Source organism: Melopsittacus undulatus, chromosome 5 (genome assembly GCF_012275295.1).
Source record: "Melopsittacus undulatus isolate bMelUnd1 chromosome 5, bMelUnd1.mat.Z, whole genome shotgun sequence".
Classification (NCBI taxonomy): domain Eukaryota; kingdom Metazoa; phylum Chordata; class Aves; order Psittaciformes; family Psittaculidae; genus Melopsittacus; species Melopsittacus undulatus.
In genome coordinates, this window is record NC_047531.1 from 42,563,874 (window position 1) to 42,582,956 (window position 19,083).

At 40.0% G+C, this 19,083-nt stretch overlaps 1 protein-coding gene across 2 annotated transcripts; it reads right to left on the reverse strand.

Annotated features, from left to right (window-relative positions):
• Window positions 1-1,448: 1,448 nt before the first annotated feature.
• Window positions 1,449-11,161, reverse strand: LOC101881151 (killer cell lectin-like receptor subfamily G member 1). Of its 2 annotated transcripts, XM_005150498.2 has the most exons (7): window positions 10,986-11,161; window positions 7,559-7,657; window positions 6,704-6,847; window positions 5,399-5,553; window positions 3,684-3,793; window positions 2,659-2,852; window positions 1,449-2,560 (listed from the first exon to the last, which is right to left on the reverse strand). In XM_005150498.2, the coding sequence occupies exons 1-7, from the start codon at window positions 11,071-11,073 to the stop codon at window positions 2,553-2,555; spliced, it is 798 nt and encodes a 265-aa protein (XP_005150555.1). In that variant the 5' UTR covers window positions 11,074-11,161; the 3' UTR covers window positions 1,449-2,552. The 2 variants fall into 2 exon arrangements, with proteins under 2 accessions (XP_005150555.1, XP_030905959.1); XM_031050099.1 differs by lacking the exon at window positions 6,704-6,847.
• Between the last annotated feature and the right edge of the window lie 7,922 nt (window positions 11,162-19,083).

A 19,083-nucleotide genomic window follows, 5' to 3' on the forward strand; every position in this document is an offset into this window, starting at 1 on the left:
AGATGGTGAATTTTTTCAGAGCAAAAATATCTCTGACTGCATGTATTTCTTGCATTATATCTTACGTGTATGCAGAAAGAAAGCAGGATGGAAAAGTTGGGAATAAAGGGTGCTTATGGTCAGTTTTTTTTACACAGAGAAGCAAACAAGGAATAGCAGTCGCTCTGTATTCATGGTATACCCATAATGTCCTCACAGAAACCTCATGCTGAGTATCGTTCAAAAATACTTGTCTATTAGGCCTGAAAACTGTATGTTGGCACCCTAGTGTAAAAAAAGGCTTTTTGGCAGATAGCTGGGATTCAAGTGTGTGCTACTGAATTTGGCTGACAGCTTATGCGATTGTAACCTCTTCAGTCTTAGCAACAACTTCTCAAGTATGTAATCAATTGTCTCTGGGGGAAGTTCTCCAATCTGATTTTACTTCTGAAAACTGGAGGTAAAGCAATTTTCTTGTATCATTTTGTTAGCTCTGAAGTCAATAAGCAGTCTGTTAGTTATAGCACTTCATCATCACACTCTCTGTCCTTTAAGGATGAAGAGCAGGCAAAATTTCTTGTTTCTTCAAACTGAAAAAGGTAAACTAAGGCAGGAAGTTTGGTTCTACGTTTGAACACTTGTATAAATATTGTCAACAGGCTGCACAAAACAGCTGTGTTTATTAATGACAGTGTGACCTAGTAAATTGTATTAGCTGGAGTCTATGACTGAGGGGAGTGGAATTTAGATATGGTAAACACACTTGTAGGGAACTGTGATTCAAAAATGCCATCTCAGCCAATACACAAACAGTACATTTCTGTGTCTTTTCTGCTATAAAGAAAAGGTCATTTCAGTGGGAAAGGGGATACAGACAACAAATCCTTTAAGCTTTTGGGGTTACCCCACAAGCAGGGTATACCCTTTGCCAGCTTCAAGCTTGTTGGACAAGGTTGTTCACTGCAACACTCTGAATGCCTGCAGTGAATGGTAGGATACTGTCTCTCTTTAATTTGGAGTGATTTTTACTTTATTTCTTTTTTTCTTCCTTTTATTATTTTTATGTGAGTGTGTGTGTGTTTCAGGCGTTGTTTCACACTGTGAAACCATACTCTAACCCCACCTGCCTTTATGGTTACAAATATGGTTACTGCCCTACAAACTGCTTTTGGACTGGCAGTAAATTGACACAAAAGGTCAAGGCAAAAATATGATGTAGCCTTTTGGCTGCTTGTCAGCATGCAGAGCTGTCAATCTCAGGACATGTTTGTCTTCCACATACTGCAAAAAACACCCAGGATTAGCCCATCTGCTCCTCAACATGGATTGTTAATAAAAAAAACCATCCTGGAAACATCTTTCCCGTTTCTTCGCAGTCACTCTAACAGAAGAGAAAACATAAAAGGTCAGACTTTTTTTTCATTTCCTTCTTTCTTTTTAATATTTCTGCAAATTAAAGCAAAGTCCATCATTATCAAGAGAGAATGCATCATGAATACAGTTCAGAATATCTTACACATGAGATTTCTTATTTCAGTAAAGCTTGTATAAATGCTGAGAGACACTCCAGGAAGTTAGCAGGGCTGTGTCTGCATGACAGGACAAAAGCACTGTGCATTTTCACCCCCAAAGACAGAAGCAGATAGGAAAAGTTATGTTAGAGATGCAATTGGTAAACAGCAGACAGGAAAAGAAATCCACTAAGGTTCCTAGAGTATGAAACTGGTATTTGAAAATAACACCCAAAATGTTCATGTTGGTGATCAGAAATTGTTGTGTAGTGCTGAGAGCAGTGAGACACTAGAACAGCCTCTTGAAGAGAATGACTAATGCTTCAGAAGCCCAACTGCTACACCACAGGTAGATGATCCCCCATAAATAATCTGGGATGAAATTCACAAGGAATGCACAAGTCTCCAGAGGGGACCAAGCTAAGAAATTGTGGACTTTTTGCTCAAATCGAAACACAGTTATGGGACTGAGATTTCTCATTTCAACTTGGCTGTCATTGGTCTATGGAAATATGAAGGGAGACATTTTGTTCATTAACACTGCTTGGGATGGTTGGGTTTGTAGACCGTTGCTCAGCACATTAAATAGCAACATGACATTCCAGGAAATATCCTAAAAATACGTAATAGCAGATTCTGTTCATGTCACTGACTCAAATCCCAGGTAACTCTTTAATAGATTAAAAGAGTAGAAAATTAGAAAAGTAGAGAAGAAGAGCAGAATTATTACTAGGAAAAAAGAAAAAGGGAAAAGAAAGGTGTGTGTGTGTGTAAGAGTACTAACAGTGCCAGGAAGATGTATAGAACATGGAAAAGACCTTGTCATTTATAGCTGAAGGGTATCTTCTCCTGTGATACATGCACAAGCCGTTATGAGGACTATGAATCTCTGTGCTTGTCACTGTATTTTTTTTTTTCCTGGCCATCACTTCTGGCCATTTTGTCCACCAATTGTGTTGGTTAAAACTAAGTAATCATTTGGCAGTATTCAATCCGGAATGACAGACTTTGGGTGCTCCTGGAGCCTTCCACCATGCCCATTTCCTTACTATGAAGATATTTTTACACGTCTAAAAGAGAATAAAAACAGGAAAACGTATTAGGACTAATAACAACATATTTAAATTCTCATGTGATAGTTCTCAAAAAGAAAATAAAAAATTCCAACCTTGCAGAACATCGTCTAGCCTCTCATAATCATTTGCTCTGACAAACCAGCCCTCCTGACAGGAGCTGTTACATCGCTGTAATTGGATAGCAGGCTTTTCACAGATATAGTGAAGCTCTTCTTTACATGATTTGAAATACATGGTAGCATAATAAACTGATCCACAGCCTTGGGGGTAGTACTTAGGCTTTACCCTAGGAAAGAAAAATCTTTATTTTTACATCACATCTCTTTTGTATGGTGCATCTTTGCCCCTTCCAAAAAGCTGTATTTGTAAGAACTCCTTATGTGGCTTTCATGAAGAATATATATCCCCAGCAATAAAACAAGGTGTTTAGTGTTATCATGTACCAACTCCTAGGAGGCTGACCCTGTCCTGAACATGCCAATGAGCACCCCCAGCGGAAACTAAGTGTGGATCCTAAACCATTTTGTGTACCTGGCAGTAAGAAACACTAACTCCTGGGTACTGACTGGAGGGTGTCAGTGGCTGTTTCAGCAGAAATGCTAAGAGGAGACTGCCCAATGATGAAAAGAGAAATTGGTAAGCAGGTTTGAAAGCAGGAAGAACAATATACTGTATTTCTGAAATAATACATTAATCCCAAGTGAAGTGAAATGAAATGATTCTAGAGAATAAACAGTGTCTTTTATGAAAATAACAAGATATTAAATTAAAAGCATGAAATGAGACACCTCTCCACTGGAGATTTACCTTGTCTCCTCACTGAAACAAGATGTCAAATATAAGAGAAACATACAACATTTATGGTCAATCTGAAAGGAACTTGTGGAAATAAACTTTCTAGGTATTTTTTTTTTTTTGCCCAGTAATAGTGCTTAGATCGCTCTCCAAGCAGTTCTGGGTGAGGCCAAGATAAATCTGAAATAGAAAAGTGAGCCCCACAATACAGAAGGAGATGCATAAATGTTCAGTGTTCAACTTGCCCTTTGAGTCACAGAAACCGGGAGTTGTATGTGTGTGAGGACCAACTTTATGTACTTCAAGAAAGCTGCCAGCTTACCAAGACTTTTGTTGTTCTGTAACAGTGGTGTTGTCTGCCCAATACCAGATGCTCTGCTCAATTCTAAATCCAAGCCAGTATTCTGCTTCAGGGATTTTTTTTACCAATTCCTATGCATAGTAAGGACAATTCAAAATGGATATTTAGGAATATATTAAAACCAAATATTTAGGTTTGGAAGTTGAAATCATTGATGGAAGTTGCTTAAAGAACATAAACACCATAAATTGTTCCACCTGTCAGGACAAGTTCTGCCCTTAGATGTTCTTACATTACAAGTTCTGCCTAGTATCAAAGTGAAAATGACAGTAGAACTGTTTTTAAGAGGAGAGAACATGCACTTCTAGCTCTGAAGAGCAATGTCACCCTCATCAACCTGATATAAACCCTCTGGGTGAAACACTAGATGATTCTCCCCTCTTTAGTCATGAATCATTCCTCCTTCTTGCTTCTGTCCTTAGCATTTGTGAACAGCAAAAAGGAAGCCTCTGCAGGGAGCTGTTCTCTTGGACTTGTTGAACTGTCACACTTGGCTCTAGCATCATTAACTTATTCCCAAAAGCTGGACCATGACAAGTAGAAGAGGTCTTAGAGTTAACCAATATTTTAGTCTTAAAAAATGCTCTGAGCAGAACAGATTTGAATAATGCTGGTTTTCTCACTGCTGCTGGAGGAAAATTTCTAAAGATATGAATTAATTTTTTCTGTTGTTCTTTTCCTTCCTTCCTTCCTTCCTTCCTTCCTTCCTTCCTTCCTTCCTTCCTTCCTTCCTTCCTTCCTTCCTTCCTTCCTTCCTTCCTTCCTTCCTTCCTTCCTTCCTTCCTTCCTTCCTTCCTTCCTTCCTTCCTTCCTTCCTTCCTTCCTTCCTTCCTTCCTTCCCATATCACTGCCACCCTGAGTGCACTTCTCCATTTCCGTTTTGTTTCATACCTCTCAATGCCATGACTAAGACAGCTAGAACAGACTGTGCTTCACAATCTCTGCTGTCACCATTTTGGGAGGGTGAGAATTCAGCTGCTTGCCTTTACTCCTGGGACAAACCTTATGGCCTGTAGCTCAGTGAGAGGGAAACTGGCATTTGTCAAGTGCTGGAGAGCAGGCAGGCCCAGTCCTGACTGCTAGTTCTTGGGACAACTTTTCTGCCTTCTCTTCCAATGCATCTGCCAGCATTCAGAAGCAAAAGCATTATTTCACTCTGCACCTAGAATTTTCTCTTCCCAGCTTAGCTTGTTTTCATTTACTAGAAGATTAAGCCAGGTTTCAGCAGCTCATTGCTAATCCTGACTGAAAAGATGAGATCAACTTTTGTGGAAAGAAGTTTTGCAAAATAGGTAATATGATTTGCTTGTGGGGAAGAAAACAGGTTAAAAGACGTGTTCACAGGAATATCTTTACCAAGTCCTTGTATGGTTCTGCAATACTGGTAAAATTAGTGAAATCATTACATGGCAAAGCACCCATGAACCTGCTTTCACCGGTCAAACCGGTAAGAAGCCAGCCATGGCAAACCAAGGCAAAATGGGCTGTCCCTGATGGTCAGCCACACTTTGTGTGGTGTAGACCAGTTGTATGCCTTAGCATTGCCCAGGACAATCCAATCACTGTAGAAAAACTCCTGCTCATGATGCCATTTAAGAAAATTATGTGCGAGGCAAGTAGCTGATAGGGTGTAAGAACTTTCTCCACACTAAACAGAGTGAGAAATCAGTCCATACCAGCTTTTCTTTTTGTTTTATCAGAAGAAGAGTAGAGTTTTGTGAGGAACAAAGTTGGAGACTCTGTTCCCAAGACTTCTTTTCCACGGAGTGGTAGTAACATGTATCACCACCTTTCCAGTTCCAGTTTGTGGGGCAGAGTACACAGTTCTGGCCTGGAAAAGAAAAAACATCACCCTATTTCTGTTCCCAGGCTGCCCCTTACAGAACATCACTGTTGACCTGTAGCAACAAGATATGTAGGGACTGATGATATTTGAGATGTTCCTCATTCAGTCAAAATCCTATTGTGGTCCCAGAAGGCTAAGGTTCAGTTAATAACAGAGATGAAAACTGAACCATCCCATTATCTCTCAGATTCCTATAGCACTGAGAACAGGTTCAGGTGCAGGAAATGGGATTTATTTTGCCTAATTTTAGGAGTCTACAAAGGTTACATGAATCAACTCACTTGGTTTCCCATTTTAGTCAATGGACAGAAGCAGCCTTGTCTCATGCATGGTTTTTCTGTAATTTTAGATGTCTTTCTTTGAAGAAAACAGACTGCATCCTTGCACTACCAATTTCTCTTCATTGACTAAAATGGACACCCAGACAATTAGTTTAATTGTGAAATGATATCTGGACAAATTAAATCCCCCTTCCTGACAGCCACAGTAGGATCCCTTTGCCTGACGCCTACTAGTGCTGTCTGAAGAGGACTATTTCTCTGGAAGGCTCGTTGTCAGATGACACTTAAATCACCAAGTTGTTGCAAACTGATTTCGGAAACAGCCTTGAACTCTACATGGTCAGGAGACAGGGAGTGAACTCACAGGTTGGTTTAGCTATGATTCACCACACTTCGGTTCTGACTTTAGGAGATTCCTGTCTTTCCTGGAGTCGGTACTAGCACACTGTCCTTTGTATGGACTGCTGCTCACACAGAGTGCAATAAAGTTGTTCAATTCTCAGTCACTACTGTAAAATTGTCTATTAGATGCAGATGAACAATATTGTAGAGATCTGGTGCTAACAGGAACTGGCATATCCAGAAGACATCCCACAGAGCCCTTTTCTTATGGAAACTAAATCCTGAAACCCTGGTACTACTGCAAGATCCCATGCCAGTCTGCATGTGATGAGACTGTGAGCCTCCCTTCAGGTGCTGCATGAGTTATTCTCCTTGCCTACATTCTAGGTGCTCACATACAAAAAGACAGAGGTTTACCTGAGGAGGCAGACCTGAGTGGACACAGAAGACATATCTGATTTCCTTCCCTGCCATTTTGAAAGATAAGTCCTCATAAAAACTTTTTGATTTACCATTATTTTTAAGGTTTGTTTCCCCTTCCAGGCATAGCTGATTTCCTATTGCTTGCAGCATGTTGGAGAAATTTGCATGCAGCTCATTCATTGTCATGTTGAGGTCTCTAAGTTGTGTTCTGTAGTCCTTAGGAATCTGGAAAACTAATATTCACAATAATACATTTTCCAGTGCTGTCCTTCAGAAAGGATGGGATGCAGGTAAGGGGTGTCTTAGCAGATCAATAGGGATAAATAAACCATTTGGGATGCTAGTCCTCCATGAACAGTTGCATGTAAGGACTGAGATGGAGAACCTTTGTATAGTGGGGTTTATATTATTGGCCTAACAAGTGAGCAAGAAACAAGTGAACAAGAAAATTAAAGTGTCACTTTTCATCATATATTTCCATCATGTATCTTTCTCTTATATAAGTTTCCAGGCTGTGTTTTTTTCCTAAAATGTGATCTTCAGCTCTGGATCACATTGAACTGTTGCAGCTGGGAGGTAATATACACAACCTGTTTACTGTGACACAAACTTTTTCCTTCCCTTCAGATCCAGCATTATCAAAGAAGAATTCAGTCCATCATTAGCACAGCAGGATTGTGGATACAGTTTTTAGGAGACCAAACAATGGCAACCAGAACAAGCAGTCAATCTTCTACTCCACCCCTTTCCAGTTCCTCTCCTCATGGCTCATTTTTTAGCGTCATCACGTCAAGAAGAGGACAAGGGTACCAACAGCAAGGGAAAATAACTGATTTGCATGGTTGCCTGTTCTCAGCTGAACCAGAAATTGCACCTCAAGAAGATGTCAGTCTGATATTTAGTAGCTTGAGCCCCCCAGCAAACAGAAATGCGTTAGTACTTACATAAAACTGCCAGGGTCACCAGCGCCGTCAGCAATGTCAGGCACAAAATGAGCAAAATCAGGACTGCTGGCCAGCAAGAGTGGAATGAAGTGGGAGATCCTGGTAGGAATTCATGAAATGGAGGTGTGGTAAGAAGGGAATGGTGAATGCCTCATTAAATTGCAACCATCTTTGTGGTGCATTGGTCAATAAATAATTGCTTTTACTTTACAGTTGCATATTCCTGCTGCAGAATGTCTGCGTGCAGCAAAAGATGCACAAACAAAGTAAGGGTGAAACATTGCAACAGCTCAGTGAAGAATGTGGAAAAGCCTTGGTCTTTTCAGAGGCCACAGATGGTAGCAAAAGAGATACTGAGAAAGCAAGATATTGCAAAATCAAAGCTGAAAAAAAGCACACAATGTATGGTTGTGGTAATTTATGATGTGTGAAATATATCTGGAAATCTGGTTAATCTGGGTGTTGCAGTTAACTCAGTAATTTGAAAATTACTTTTTCATAGTAGTTTGAACTTTCTAGCTAGGAATTAATAGATTTTTTTTTGTTATAAGGATTACAGCCTAGATACAGAAATGAGGACTCTGTGAGGAGAAAAAGGAACAATTCTTCTCCTGAGCAAAGAAAACTTTAAGCATGTGGGTCATCCATGTTCATAGAAAATGTAAGATTTCATGGGTGAAGATGTACCAAAGAAGGGAGTAAGAGCATTCAGTCAAGGAAGCACTAGTTCTAGGGCAAATACTAAAGTTGCCACTGTATGAACTTTGTGGAGAGATGCAACCAGCTTGACTTAATCCAATAAAGGCAGTAGATAGGGAATGTGGAGAGGAAATAATTTGTCTAGAAAAGGAAAGGGCTATTTAAAATTGGGGAGTGAACTGCTTAAAGACCAGGAACTTAAATTTAGTGTGTCAAGCTGAAGGAACAGGAACAGAAACTATACAGTGTGTCCTTCTTGCAAATAACCTGTGGTCAGCTTCTGTGGTGAAGCAGTCCTGGGCAGAATGTTGTACAAGACCTCACTCTGTAGAAACTCAAGTTGATGAACATTCAGGCGAAAGATTGAGCAATGCGTGTTGTCTTGAACTGGTACACAGATCACCATAAACCCTAGGTCTTTTCCAGCTTCCACAACCAGCCTGTTCCCAGTTTGTACCACTCACTGCCTGCTTTAGATAACACTGCACAATTTGTGGAGCTTCATGGGGTTTCTGCTCACTCAGTCCTCAAGTTTCTCAAGGTTTCTCAGCTTGAAGCTCTGCAATTGATAGCATCAGCTACTAAAGAAACCCTAAATCCCTGATTTAATACTGTTAGAAATTTGCTGAAGACACATTTTTCAGGTTGTTGATGAAGATTTTAAACAATATAAAATCAGGATCTACTCCTGAAAGACCCCTGAAGAACTCTGCTACCACACAGATATTGAGCCATTAGTTACTCCCCTTTCAGCCTTGTAATCTGCTGCGGAATGGACTCAGAGATCAATAGGATCAGACCCAAAGCCATTTATTGCAAAGCATTAACTCCTTATATGCTATTGCTTACACACACCTACAGCGATTTGGCATATCGTGATTGGATACTTGTCTTGAAGACCCTTAGTGACTAACATATAATTGGTTAAGCACAGGTGTGAGAACTCGACCTCAAAAGCTTGCCAACAGTCCACAGTTCTCATAACTCAGTGAATTCCAGCTTCTTATCTTGCTTGCTTAAGCTTCCCCGGGCCTCTCATGGCATTGCTGTATCTTTCGGAGTTATTCAGAGTTCATGTACCAAATATCCATTCTCTTGTGAGAACACTGTCTCCACAGTAGTCTATCCAGTTTTTAATCCACCTAACAGTTCATCATTCAGCCTAAAACCTCCTAAAGTTTTAAAATGACAATAGCATAAGAGTCACTCAGAAAAGCCTTGCCAAATATGTATCTGCCACTCTCCATGCATCTGTATTTCATCCCAGAATGCACCACCAGTCTAAGGAAGTGTTCTAACTGCTTGTTATTGCGTAAAAGAGAAATACCCAGAAGAGAAAGAACACCTCCTTTCTGCATTATATTCTGGAGTCTGATCTTACAGACATATGACAGAAATACTCAGAGATAAAGCCTGCACAGAGGAATCACACAGATCCTACCAAGGGTGCTTTGACTTGTGGGTGTTTTTAACGTTAAAGTGCTTCTATACATGCTCTGAAGCTGAGTATTATGAGTCTGGAGAACTTCAGTAATAGAAATTTGACCCCCTAAGGCAGGCTGCTACATAGACTCATATGTATTGGAGATAAAGGGCAAAGAAAAAATTGTTCCTACCCCTACAAAGTCACAGCCCTAAGCTGAAGACTGAAAGCATTGTAGTCTATGCTTCCTGGAGCTTTTAGATGAGAAGAGATAAAGATTCTGTATTTGAAAGTAAGATCACATAAACAGTTACAAATTATTTTCTAGGCAGTATTATGAATCAAAATAATGCACACCCTCTCAGGATGGTGCTCTCATCACAGGATATGTTCTCTACTTGGGACAGAGAAGCAGGATATCTGAAGTCATATGAGGATACTGGCATCATTGGACATTAAAGGAAAAGAAGCCCAGAGCGTAGCACAAAGACAGGTTAAATATTTACTTTTTTGTTTGTTTGTTTGTTTTTTAGCCCCTGAATTATACTTTGGCAATGCTCAAACCAAGAACTTGACAAATTTCAAAAAATGCAGCAAACGTTCAAAAAACATAATAGCTTTAAAAACCACTGCTCTTTGACACAGAATTTCCTAGAGATTTTTTTCTGAATCACAAGCAAGTTGTCTCCTTGTTTATGAGACTCTGCTCCAGAGGTTTACACCACCCCTGTACACTTTCTAAGTTCTTTTGTTTCCAGGAGTTGCACCACTCAAATCTAGAGCTCATCTTTGCAATTTAACACAAATTAAGCAAAATTAATTTTAAGTTTGTATTTAAAAAAGTATTTTGAATGCATCCACCCCTTTAGCACACATAGTCATTTCAAAGACCACCATCTTAATTCAGCCCAGGACTTCAGAAGTGAAATAGAGTGAGTCAGTTAAAAGTTTTTCAGTTCTAAGCTTGAATGCAAATGGATAGAGAAATTAAATTGAACCAATTAACTTTAAAAAATAGTTCAGGTTAACTCTTTTGAGATTTAGACAATTAGGACTGTTTGTGGAGCTTAGTATAATGCCCAGTAATAAGCTTTGCCATGAAATAATAAGATCACTATTTCATCTTCCAAACTCAGAAAATACAGGCAGAAATGACAACAAAATAAGCCATGGTAAATTTACAACTAGTATAACTTTTTGATAACAGCAAAGCTAACAAAAGCCCCCTTGGCTTATAACTAGAAGTATTTCCCATCCCATCCACTTTAGCAAGAATAAGTAATGAAAGATTGACAGATACTACACCTTTTTTCTTAGTATCTTTGGGGCCTGCGATATTATCCAGTTCATGGTTGTTTTCAAATCTGAGATTAGCATATGTTACTTCTGTCATAGCTGGTAAAAAGAAAAGCTTCAGAACAAAAAGAAAAAGATCTAGCGTTGGCAGCTAGTAAGAAAATCTAGCCCTTTGCACAGGTTCCTCATACTGGCAGGCACAAAAGAAGCAGCTGAGACATCCGAACTTCCTCTCTCACAGTACCGCCAAGAACATGTTCCTCTCTCAGTCATTGCTGTATTCTCTTTCTTCCTCATTACCTCACTTCTGCCCTTCCTGACTGGCATGTATTTCTTTCTGCCATTGTTGAAGAATACACAGCCACTTTAGTAGAACTTCTACTTTGGACAGCACCTAATTCCTGATTACAATAGGTTCAGGCTTGAAACACAGAACTGAATAAAATGTTTCCCAGCTTTGAAGATGTCTCAGTTTGGACAGCTGCATTTAGCAGCAGTTTTATGATCACACTTCAGTTTCTGTTTCCTATTGGAAAGTGCAGAAAGCAAACCCAAAGGTGGACTTGCATCTTAAAGCTGGCAAATTATGCTCTCATCCAAAAAATGTAAGCACTTGAGCTTGAGGTTAGCACTTCAGCTAGGATATGTCAGGGTATTGGCTCTTGCCTTCCGTGCCACCTTCCCAAAGTGATTAACCTGGGACTTCTGTGTCACCAAACTAGAAGGACCTCTTGACAAAGGCTAGATCTCAGAAGATATTTACTTCCACTCAGTTTTCTGGTTTTGATATTTTATTTCTATTTCTGGAATAATTTTCTTTATCCTTCATTTCTTCTCCAGATCTATGGCATGAGGAAAAGCATACACTCAGATTTTGAGACTGCACAGTAAAGTGACTCTGCAAGAAAATGTGTTTCATATATCTCCCTTGAACAGATGGACACAGCTACTGCTCTCTAAGGTGAACAAACAATTCTTTAGGCTCATCTAAGTAATAACTGAGCCCAACCCTTCTTGGCACTTCCCCCCTTGGAAAGTTTTGAAAATCATTTCAGTACTTTCATTCTAACATTTTTGATTCCTGCTCATCTTTTTGTCTGGCCACTGTTTGGATGATCATTCCATTAAATGCAGTCTTGTTCTTTATTTGCCTTCTTAAACAATAGTAGATCAAAATAATTATTAAAAAAGATTATCAACATGGCTAATGTAGTGCTAATCAGTGATTTTATCCATGAACTCGAATTCCATCCTAATCCCTTGAAGATTTTATCTCTCCAGCTTTCTTGTATGTCTTGTTGGAGCCTTTGAGTATTCTCTTCTACCTTTATCAAGAAGTCTAAGTCATATTCCACATCTTGGGTCACATTCAGAATATGTATACAATAATAATTAATTCTACCTTTTAAGTAGCCACAATCCCCATGCTCTTCAAGTAAAACCATATCCAAACCTGGCTGTTTCATAAAGCCATATCCAAGGATGGCTGTTTCATAAAGCCATCCTTGAAGTTGCCTGTAATTGTGAATTCAAGTCCTTAAATCCTTTTCTGATTGCATTTGCTAGCTTTTCTACTTGTCCTGTTGGTTGGTAGATGTATTCCCTCTTCTATATCGCTAAAGGAGTTAGCAAAGGCTCCAAAGCCCAACCAAATTTCACTCCAGTCAAAGGTTCATTCCATTCTTCATCTATTTCTGACTTCTTCACCTGTTCCAATTTTAAATTTTCTAATACTCCTCTAAAAGGAGTTCTTTTCCATGTTGGACATGGAGTCAGCATGCCTCATGTTATTTGTTTTCCTTTACCATCTAAAGGGAAATGAGTTATCCAGCTCCCAACACTCATTGTCCACATCAAGTGTCCTGTGCTCTGGAGTGCAGATTTCTTTGCAACTAAGCACTGTTTCTCTTTTGAGTATGTATATATCAGTCAATTTGAGGTCAGCCCTAAGGCCCCTACACAAATGTCCATATTTTAAAGCAGCAGCTAAAGGAGGACTAGTAGCCTGGATCACCTTATTACAATTATATACCTTTTCACACTTCCACCAAGACACTTGATTTTCCTTTTCTCACCATCAACTACTCCTATTCTTTACATTTGGCCATTCCATCCCAAATAAAACACCAAAGTGCCTTAGCCATGGATTGAAATGGAAATAAAATGGCCATAGTCCACCAAACAGAATTCCAGTTTGCCTTGTTTTTTTGTGTCGGACTTATCTCGTTACATTTTCACTCCATGATCATTCAACTCACATTTCTTGTTCATCATAGGAGCACCATTCTACAGTCTTAGATCTCCCTATTTTGGTAAAAACATAATTTAACAATTTCTCACAGTCAGCTCCACTACCTGGGGATTTCCACTGTTTCTGAATGGTTTCCGTTTGTTGTTGCTATTCAGCCATAGGTTTTTGTTCACAAGGTGTGTTTTCATTTTTACTTAAAATTGTCAGAGTCATAGTTAAAATTCCCCAGGGGATTGATTCATCCACTGCTCTTGGAATTGTTAAATGAACAGTCATTTGTGACACTTTTTGCAAATTAGCAAACTCTTTCATTAATCCTAACATCAAATTTTCACTCCAGGTTTTTCTTGGGAGATAAATTGATTTCCTATTTGCTTTTTATTTCTTATTTCTTTCCTCCCTGTCTTTTTCCTGGTTCACTTGCCATCTCATTAGGATTAAGGTCTGGAACTGGAGTCCATCCCAATTTCAAGAGATTTCCATGTTTTACTAATTCTCCCTCTGGTTCAGTTTTTACCTCAAAATTGACTCCCACTAACATCCAAATAGATACCCGTTCTCCTCAGATTTGAAAAGGATACACAAAATTAGATATATTTCAGAACCAATTTTGAGGTCTTATCATATCCCTATTGACAATTTTCCATGATGGTGGGGCTTCCTTCACCCTATTAATTACCTATTAATACTCTGCATTAATATCTTCAATGTCTGATCATTAGTGTGTTTCAGAAACAGCACATTTCAGCCATACTACTGAAATCCAGAATGGGATTTTAAAAGTCATTCCTTACTTTTGCTAGAATTCAATATTGCTTCCATTAAAATACATGAATTTGCCAAGCAAATAGATTTATAATAAACAGAGATAGATATTAATAGTTATGAAAATGCTTTCAGCATGACTTAGCTTCTTATGAATGCTTCAATTTAAGAACAAATTAAAGTTTTCAGAATGTGTCACCAAGCAATGGAAAAGTAAGTAATATTCAGATGGCCATTTTTTACCTGTATCTGAAGTTTGTGAAGTAAAATACACTCTTTCCTTGGGCAATACCTCTGCATAAACCACCTCACTTGCCATTTTGAAAAGATTCTTTCAGATCTGCCATCAAAATGGACTCATTAAAGAAACAGTACCCCATATCACACCCTTTCTGGCCTCACCCCATGTTAGGTCAAAAGAAATGTTTAGATGTCTGTAAACCGGAAGGAAATGAGATATTGCATCCTTGTTTTTCTCTTTTTTTTTCACTCTTTTCTCTTTTCCCTTTTGTTTCCTTTCTTTACTTTTTTTTTAATGTAAATTATCTCCTTGTAGCTTTTGATAAACATTTCTGAATTCTCAGCCACTTCTGTTGGTGCACATTTTACTAAAAGCTGCATACCTTCAATTTCTATCAACTTTCTCATAAGTTGTGACTTTCACCCCCCACATTTTCATTTGGAACCTCAGTATGAATATGGGTATACATCTGACATTGTGCCATTCTTGAGAGATATGTAGAGAATGGAAGAATTTGATTGCTAAGGCCATTTTTAGTAGCTCTGGCCCATTGTGAGCAGTCCAGTTCATGTTAACGGTTCAAGACAGCCTGCCTTTTATAGAAAGGAGGTTTCTGGCAAAGGGGATAAACACCATCAACTTGACATGCATTATTTTACACACCTGGGAAAACAAGCACGGAGTGGTCCCACTCAAAGCACCTACCCTGAAGCCAAGTCCTGCCCTGCAGCGTGAGACATTGCAGGAACAGAGGACCACCCCTGGTGCCTCCTTCCTCTGGTCTGCCCTTGTTGGGAGACATTCAGGTACCGACCATTCCTCTGACCTTTCAGAAGATCCCAGGACCGTGGAAGTACCTATTTCTTTCTACTAATTGGAAAGTAAAAGTAAACAGCTTAGATTTAGACACCTACCTATAGGCATCTAAATGAGATTTCAGCATTAAAATATTTCTGTCCTAAGGAACACAGAAACATAGAACCATAGAATGGCTTGGGTTGGAAGCAACCCTGAAAGTCATCTAGTTCCAAGCTCCTTCCAGTTCCAACATCCTTTGCCTTCTAGTTGCAACATCTTCCCCTTTCCTTAGCAGGCAGGAGGTGGATGATTCAGATGAAGACATTTGCTTCATGAATTTACAGCCAAGATGTTCTGAGGCAAATTCTTTACTGCAGCAAAATAACATGAGGAAGGGATTTGTATTGGCACTTAGGCACTAAACTGTGCCCTCAGTGTCAGCAATGGAAAGCTAGACTAAAGTTGTTCACTGTAGCATCCAAGGTTTTTGAAGACACCAGGGGAAAGAGAAAAGAGGCTCTGAAGGCACACAGGCCAGTAATGTTTGATCACTGTTTTCCATTCTGTGTATTACCAGTTGCACAGAACTGACAAACATATTTTCTCAGTGGATTTGGTGGAGAGCATGTAGAGACTTTTCCTCATGGATTTGGTGGAGTGGATAGGTGTAGTTCCAGTCACTAGAAGGGTATTTCAAGGGTTTGCCATCTTACATCAATCCTTTGCATTTTAATAACACAAAATAGTCACTAGATGTCTCTACTGCACCATAAAAGAAATCAGACATCCTATTCCATTTAAAGTTTATATGTTTATATAGCCTTTGTTAAAAAAAGAGGGTGAGTAGCATAAAATAACTTGTCAGAGATAGCCAGAGTGTGAAGGAGAAAGAAGTCTGGGAGATAAAAAATGAGTGGATGAGATGGGTATTGGTTACAAATTCACGAAGCACAGAAGACTCAGCTGTAATCTTTCCCTAACTGAGATCAGCGCAGTAAAATATTGGAGAGAGACTGGGATATAACTGTGTCCTTCTAATAGAAATATAAGCTTAAGCAGTATAAACCAATCCTGATGGGGAGCATGGGAGTGTGGGAGTCAGTATTGTAGAGAGATGTGCAATACCCATATCCCTTGATTAGTGATGATGGGAGCAGAGATGGAGGAGGGTGTCAAAGTCCACAGAACATATCTCAAGGTTTTTAGCTAAATTGACCATGAAGGTGATGTCAGGTGATAGGAGCGAGAAGCATGCTCAGAGGAAAGAGATGTCTTGCTTCAGTATGGTGGATTCTGTGCAGATGACATAGTCCAAACTGATTTTTCTGCCAAAGAGCTCATTACACAAGAACTTTATAACCTAGAAGAGCAAGATTCAAAGTACCCATCAAGCCCATTTCAACTTTAACTGATGTGGCTAAATAAAACAGGAAATGTACACAGCAATTACGCACATCTATTTTTATATGTTTATTATTATCAACTTCTGGTTTTGTGGGTTGCTACTCTGAAAGCTTTAAATGAAATTGCATTCAGTAATTAACCTGTTGGAATTGCCTTACAAAATAGCTCCATGCTGGTGAAGGACTCTTCATTAGGGACTGTAGCGACAGGACAAGGGGTAACAGGATAAAAGTTAAACAGGGGAGGTTTAGATTAGATATAAGGAAGAAATTCTTTACTGTTAGGGTGGTGAGGTACTGAAGTGGGTTGCCCAGGGAGGTTGTGAATGCTCCATCCCTGTCAATGTTCAAGGCCAGGTTGGACAAAGCCTTGGGTGATATGGTTTAGTGTGAGGTGTCCTTGTCCGTGGCAGGGGGGTTGGAACTTGATGATCTTAAGGTCCTTTCCAACCCTAACTATTCTATGATTCTATGATTCTGTTGCTATGCTCCTGACCGAACTTTGCTTGGGAATCTCACAGTAGTGGTAAACATTGTGTAAGATTTCCTTAACAAAAAAAGGTTAAAATGAGAAGAAGTTCCCATGGGGCTTTGTTGTTTTAAGACTACATCAATTGGCTATTACCAATTTGCTGCAATACAGCTGCCACTTGAGTCTTTTAATGCGAGCAGGGAAGATGTAGGCAGCAGCCTGGCTCAGCCAAGAGTCCAGATCATCAGGGCAGGTCTGAGGGGAAGCCAGGAAACCAGTGGATTTGTTGAACTGAAACGGGGTCCTGAGCCCCTGCGCTGCAGCGTGGGAGGAGGGATCACCTGGGGGGTGACCCTTTAGAGTCAATCCAGGCTCATGATGAATTCACAGACTCTGTCACGGTGCTACACAGAGTTTGTGAATTTCGTTGTCAAAAAATGTGCCCACCTACAGACAGTAACTAGACACGTGTGTGTGGAAGCACGTTTGATAGCTTGGCTTGGCAAACAGAGATTTGGGAAGGGCTTTACCCACACTTACTACATGTGTGATGAAGACTAAAAGGGCAATGTGGGATAGGCAAATCCGATTGGAAAAAAGGCTACTTGGTCATTCAGGATGTTTCTGAACAAGACTATCGTCTCCTGGGTCAGTCTTGAGCAACCAGTGTCCTGAATTGCTTGCATGCAGGGTTGGATCTGCTGCTTCCAGTGCACCTTTTCACCTGCCGTTCTCATCCCTCTCCTGTCACTCCAGGGCTTTGCAAGTGTGAGTAAACCCTTCTGGCCCGCGCAGTGGATTTTTTAGGTGAGGCACAGCATGCGTGGAACTGGCTCCACCCTTTACACCTGAGGTTTATCTGCCAGGGCCTAGTGAGCTTGGACAGTGACAGCAAAGTCCTCAGGTCACAGGTTTGGTTAGAGTGTCCTTCTCTTAGATGGACGGCCTTGCAGGGCTAAACGAGCTCCATCTGCCTGGGTTTGAAGTTAGAGATGTCCTTCTCCTAGGATGGTTGCCCGAAGGCTAGTGAGCAGGATTGATTGATGATGGCTTGGCCTCTTGAAAGAATACCTGGGAATGACTTCACCCACACCCACTACAAGGGTGATGACGATCAAGTGAAAGCATGTACCATCAGGTAAACAATGCAGTCTTGGACTACCACAAACATAAAGCAGAGGAGCAAAGTCAACCAAAAGCAGAGATCCAAAGCATCACAGGGAGCAGTGGCTGGAAGTACTTATTGGAATATTTACATGACAATTTACAGAGACAGCAAAATGAACTTCTCACCCTGCCTGGCACTTCATGCTGACTCTTCCATCTGGACTTTTGACAGCTAGTGAAAAATAGGTCCCTGTCAATCCTAACCCTGATTGCAGGTACTTTACAAGGGGTACCCTTCTGTTCTTGTGCATTCTTGATGAACGAATGTGGGGAACAAAGATACACTGAATACTCTGTTCCAGTTTCTCCTCTTGCCTTTTTCCCCCAGAAAAGTACATCTTCTGAGTCAATTCCAAATGCACTTATAGTGATTTACAATTTCTTCTTCCCATGTTTTTGAAGATCAGTATGCCAAGCTCTCCATCTTCCCTGTGAGCTTCTCTGAGATTAACATAGTGTTCTGTTTCCAGCTTTTAAGCTGACCTTTCTTCTGGTTCATATTTTTAAAGGCAGTAACCACTCTTCATAAGTCATGTATCTTGGGAAGTAGTCATTGTAGAGGTATCTGCTGAATCTGAGAGTGAGCAAGCAGTCTGTAAGGGTGGACCAGAAGATGGCTCCCAGCTTTGCTTCTTGATCCAAGTAGGCAAATACTGCCTGTGTGCCTTACACCGTACATTTAGTGTGAGGTGTCCCTGCCCATGGCAGGGGGGTTGGAAAGGCAGGGGGGTTGGAACTAGATGATCTTAAGGTCCTTTGCAACCCTAACTATTCTATGATTCTATGATTCTGTGTAAGGAGTATCGTTTCCTCCCTGCAATGGTCATGTTATGCATGTGATTATACATCCCTCTCTAGAGTCAGACCCTGCATTTCAGCACTAGAAAGCAATGTGTTTGTTTCTCTCTGTAGTGAAGGTGGTCTTCAGATGCATGCATGCAGAGGTGAAAAATTCCTCCCATGTTATTAAAATGTTTGAATAAAATAAAGTCTCTAAGAAAGAGATTTGA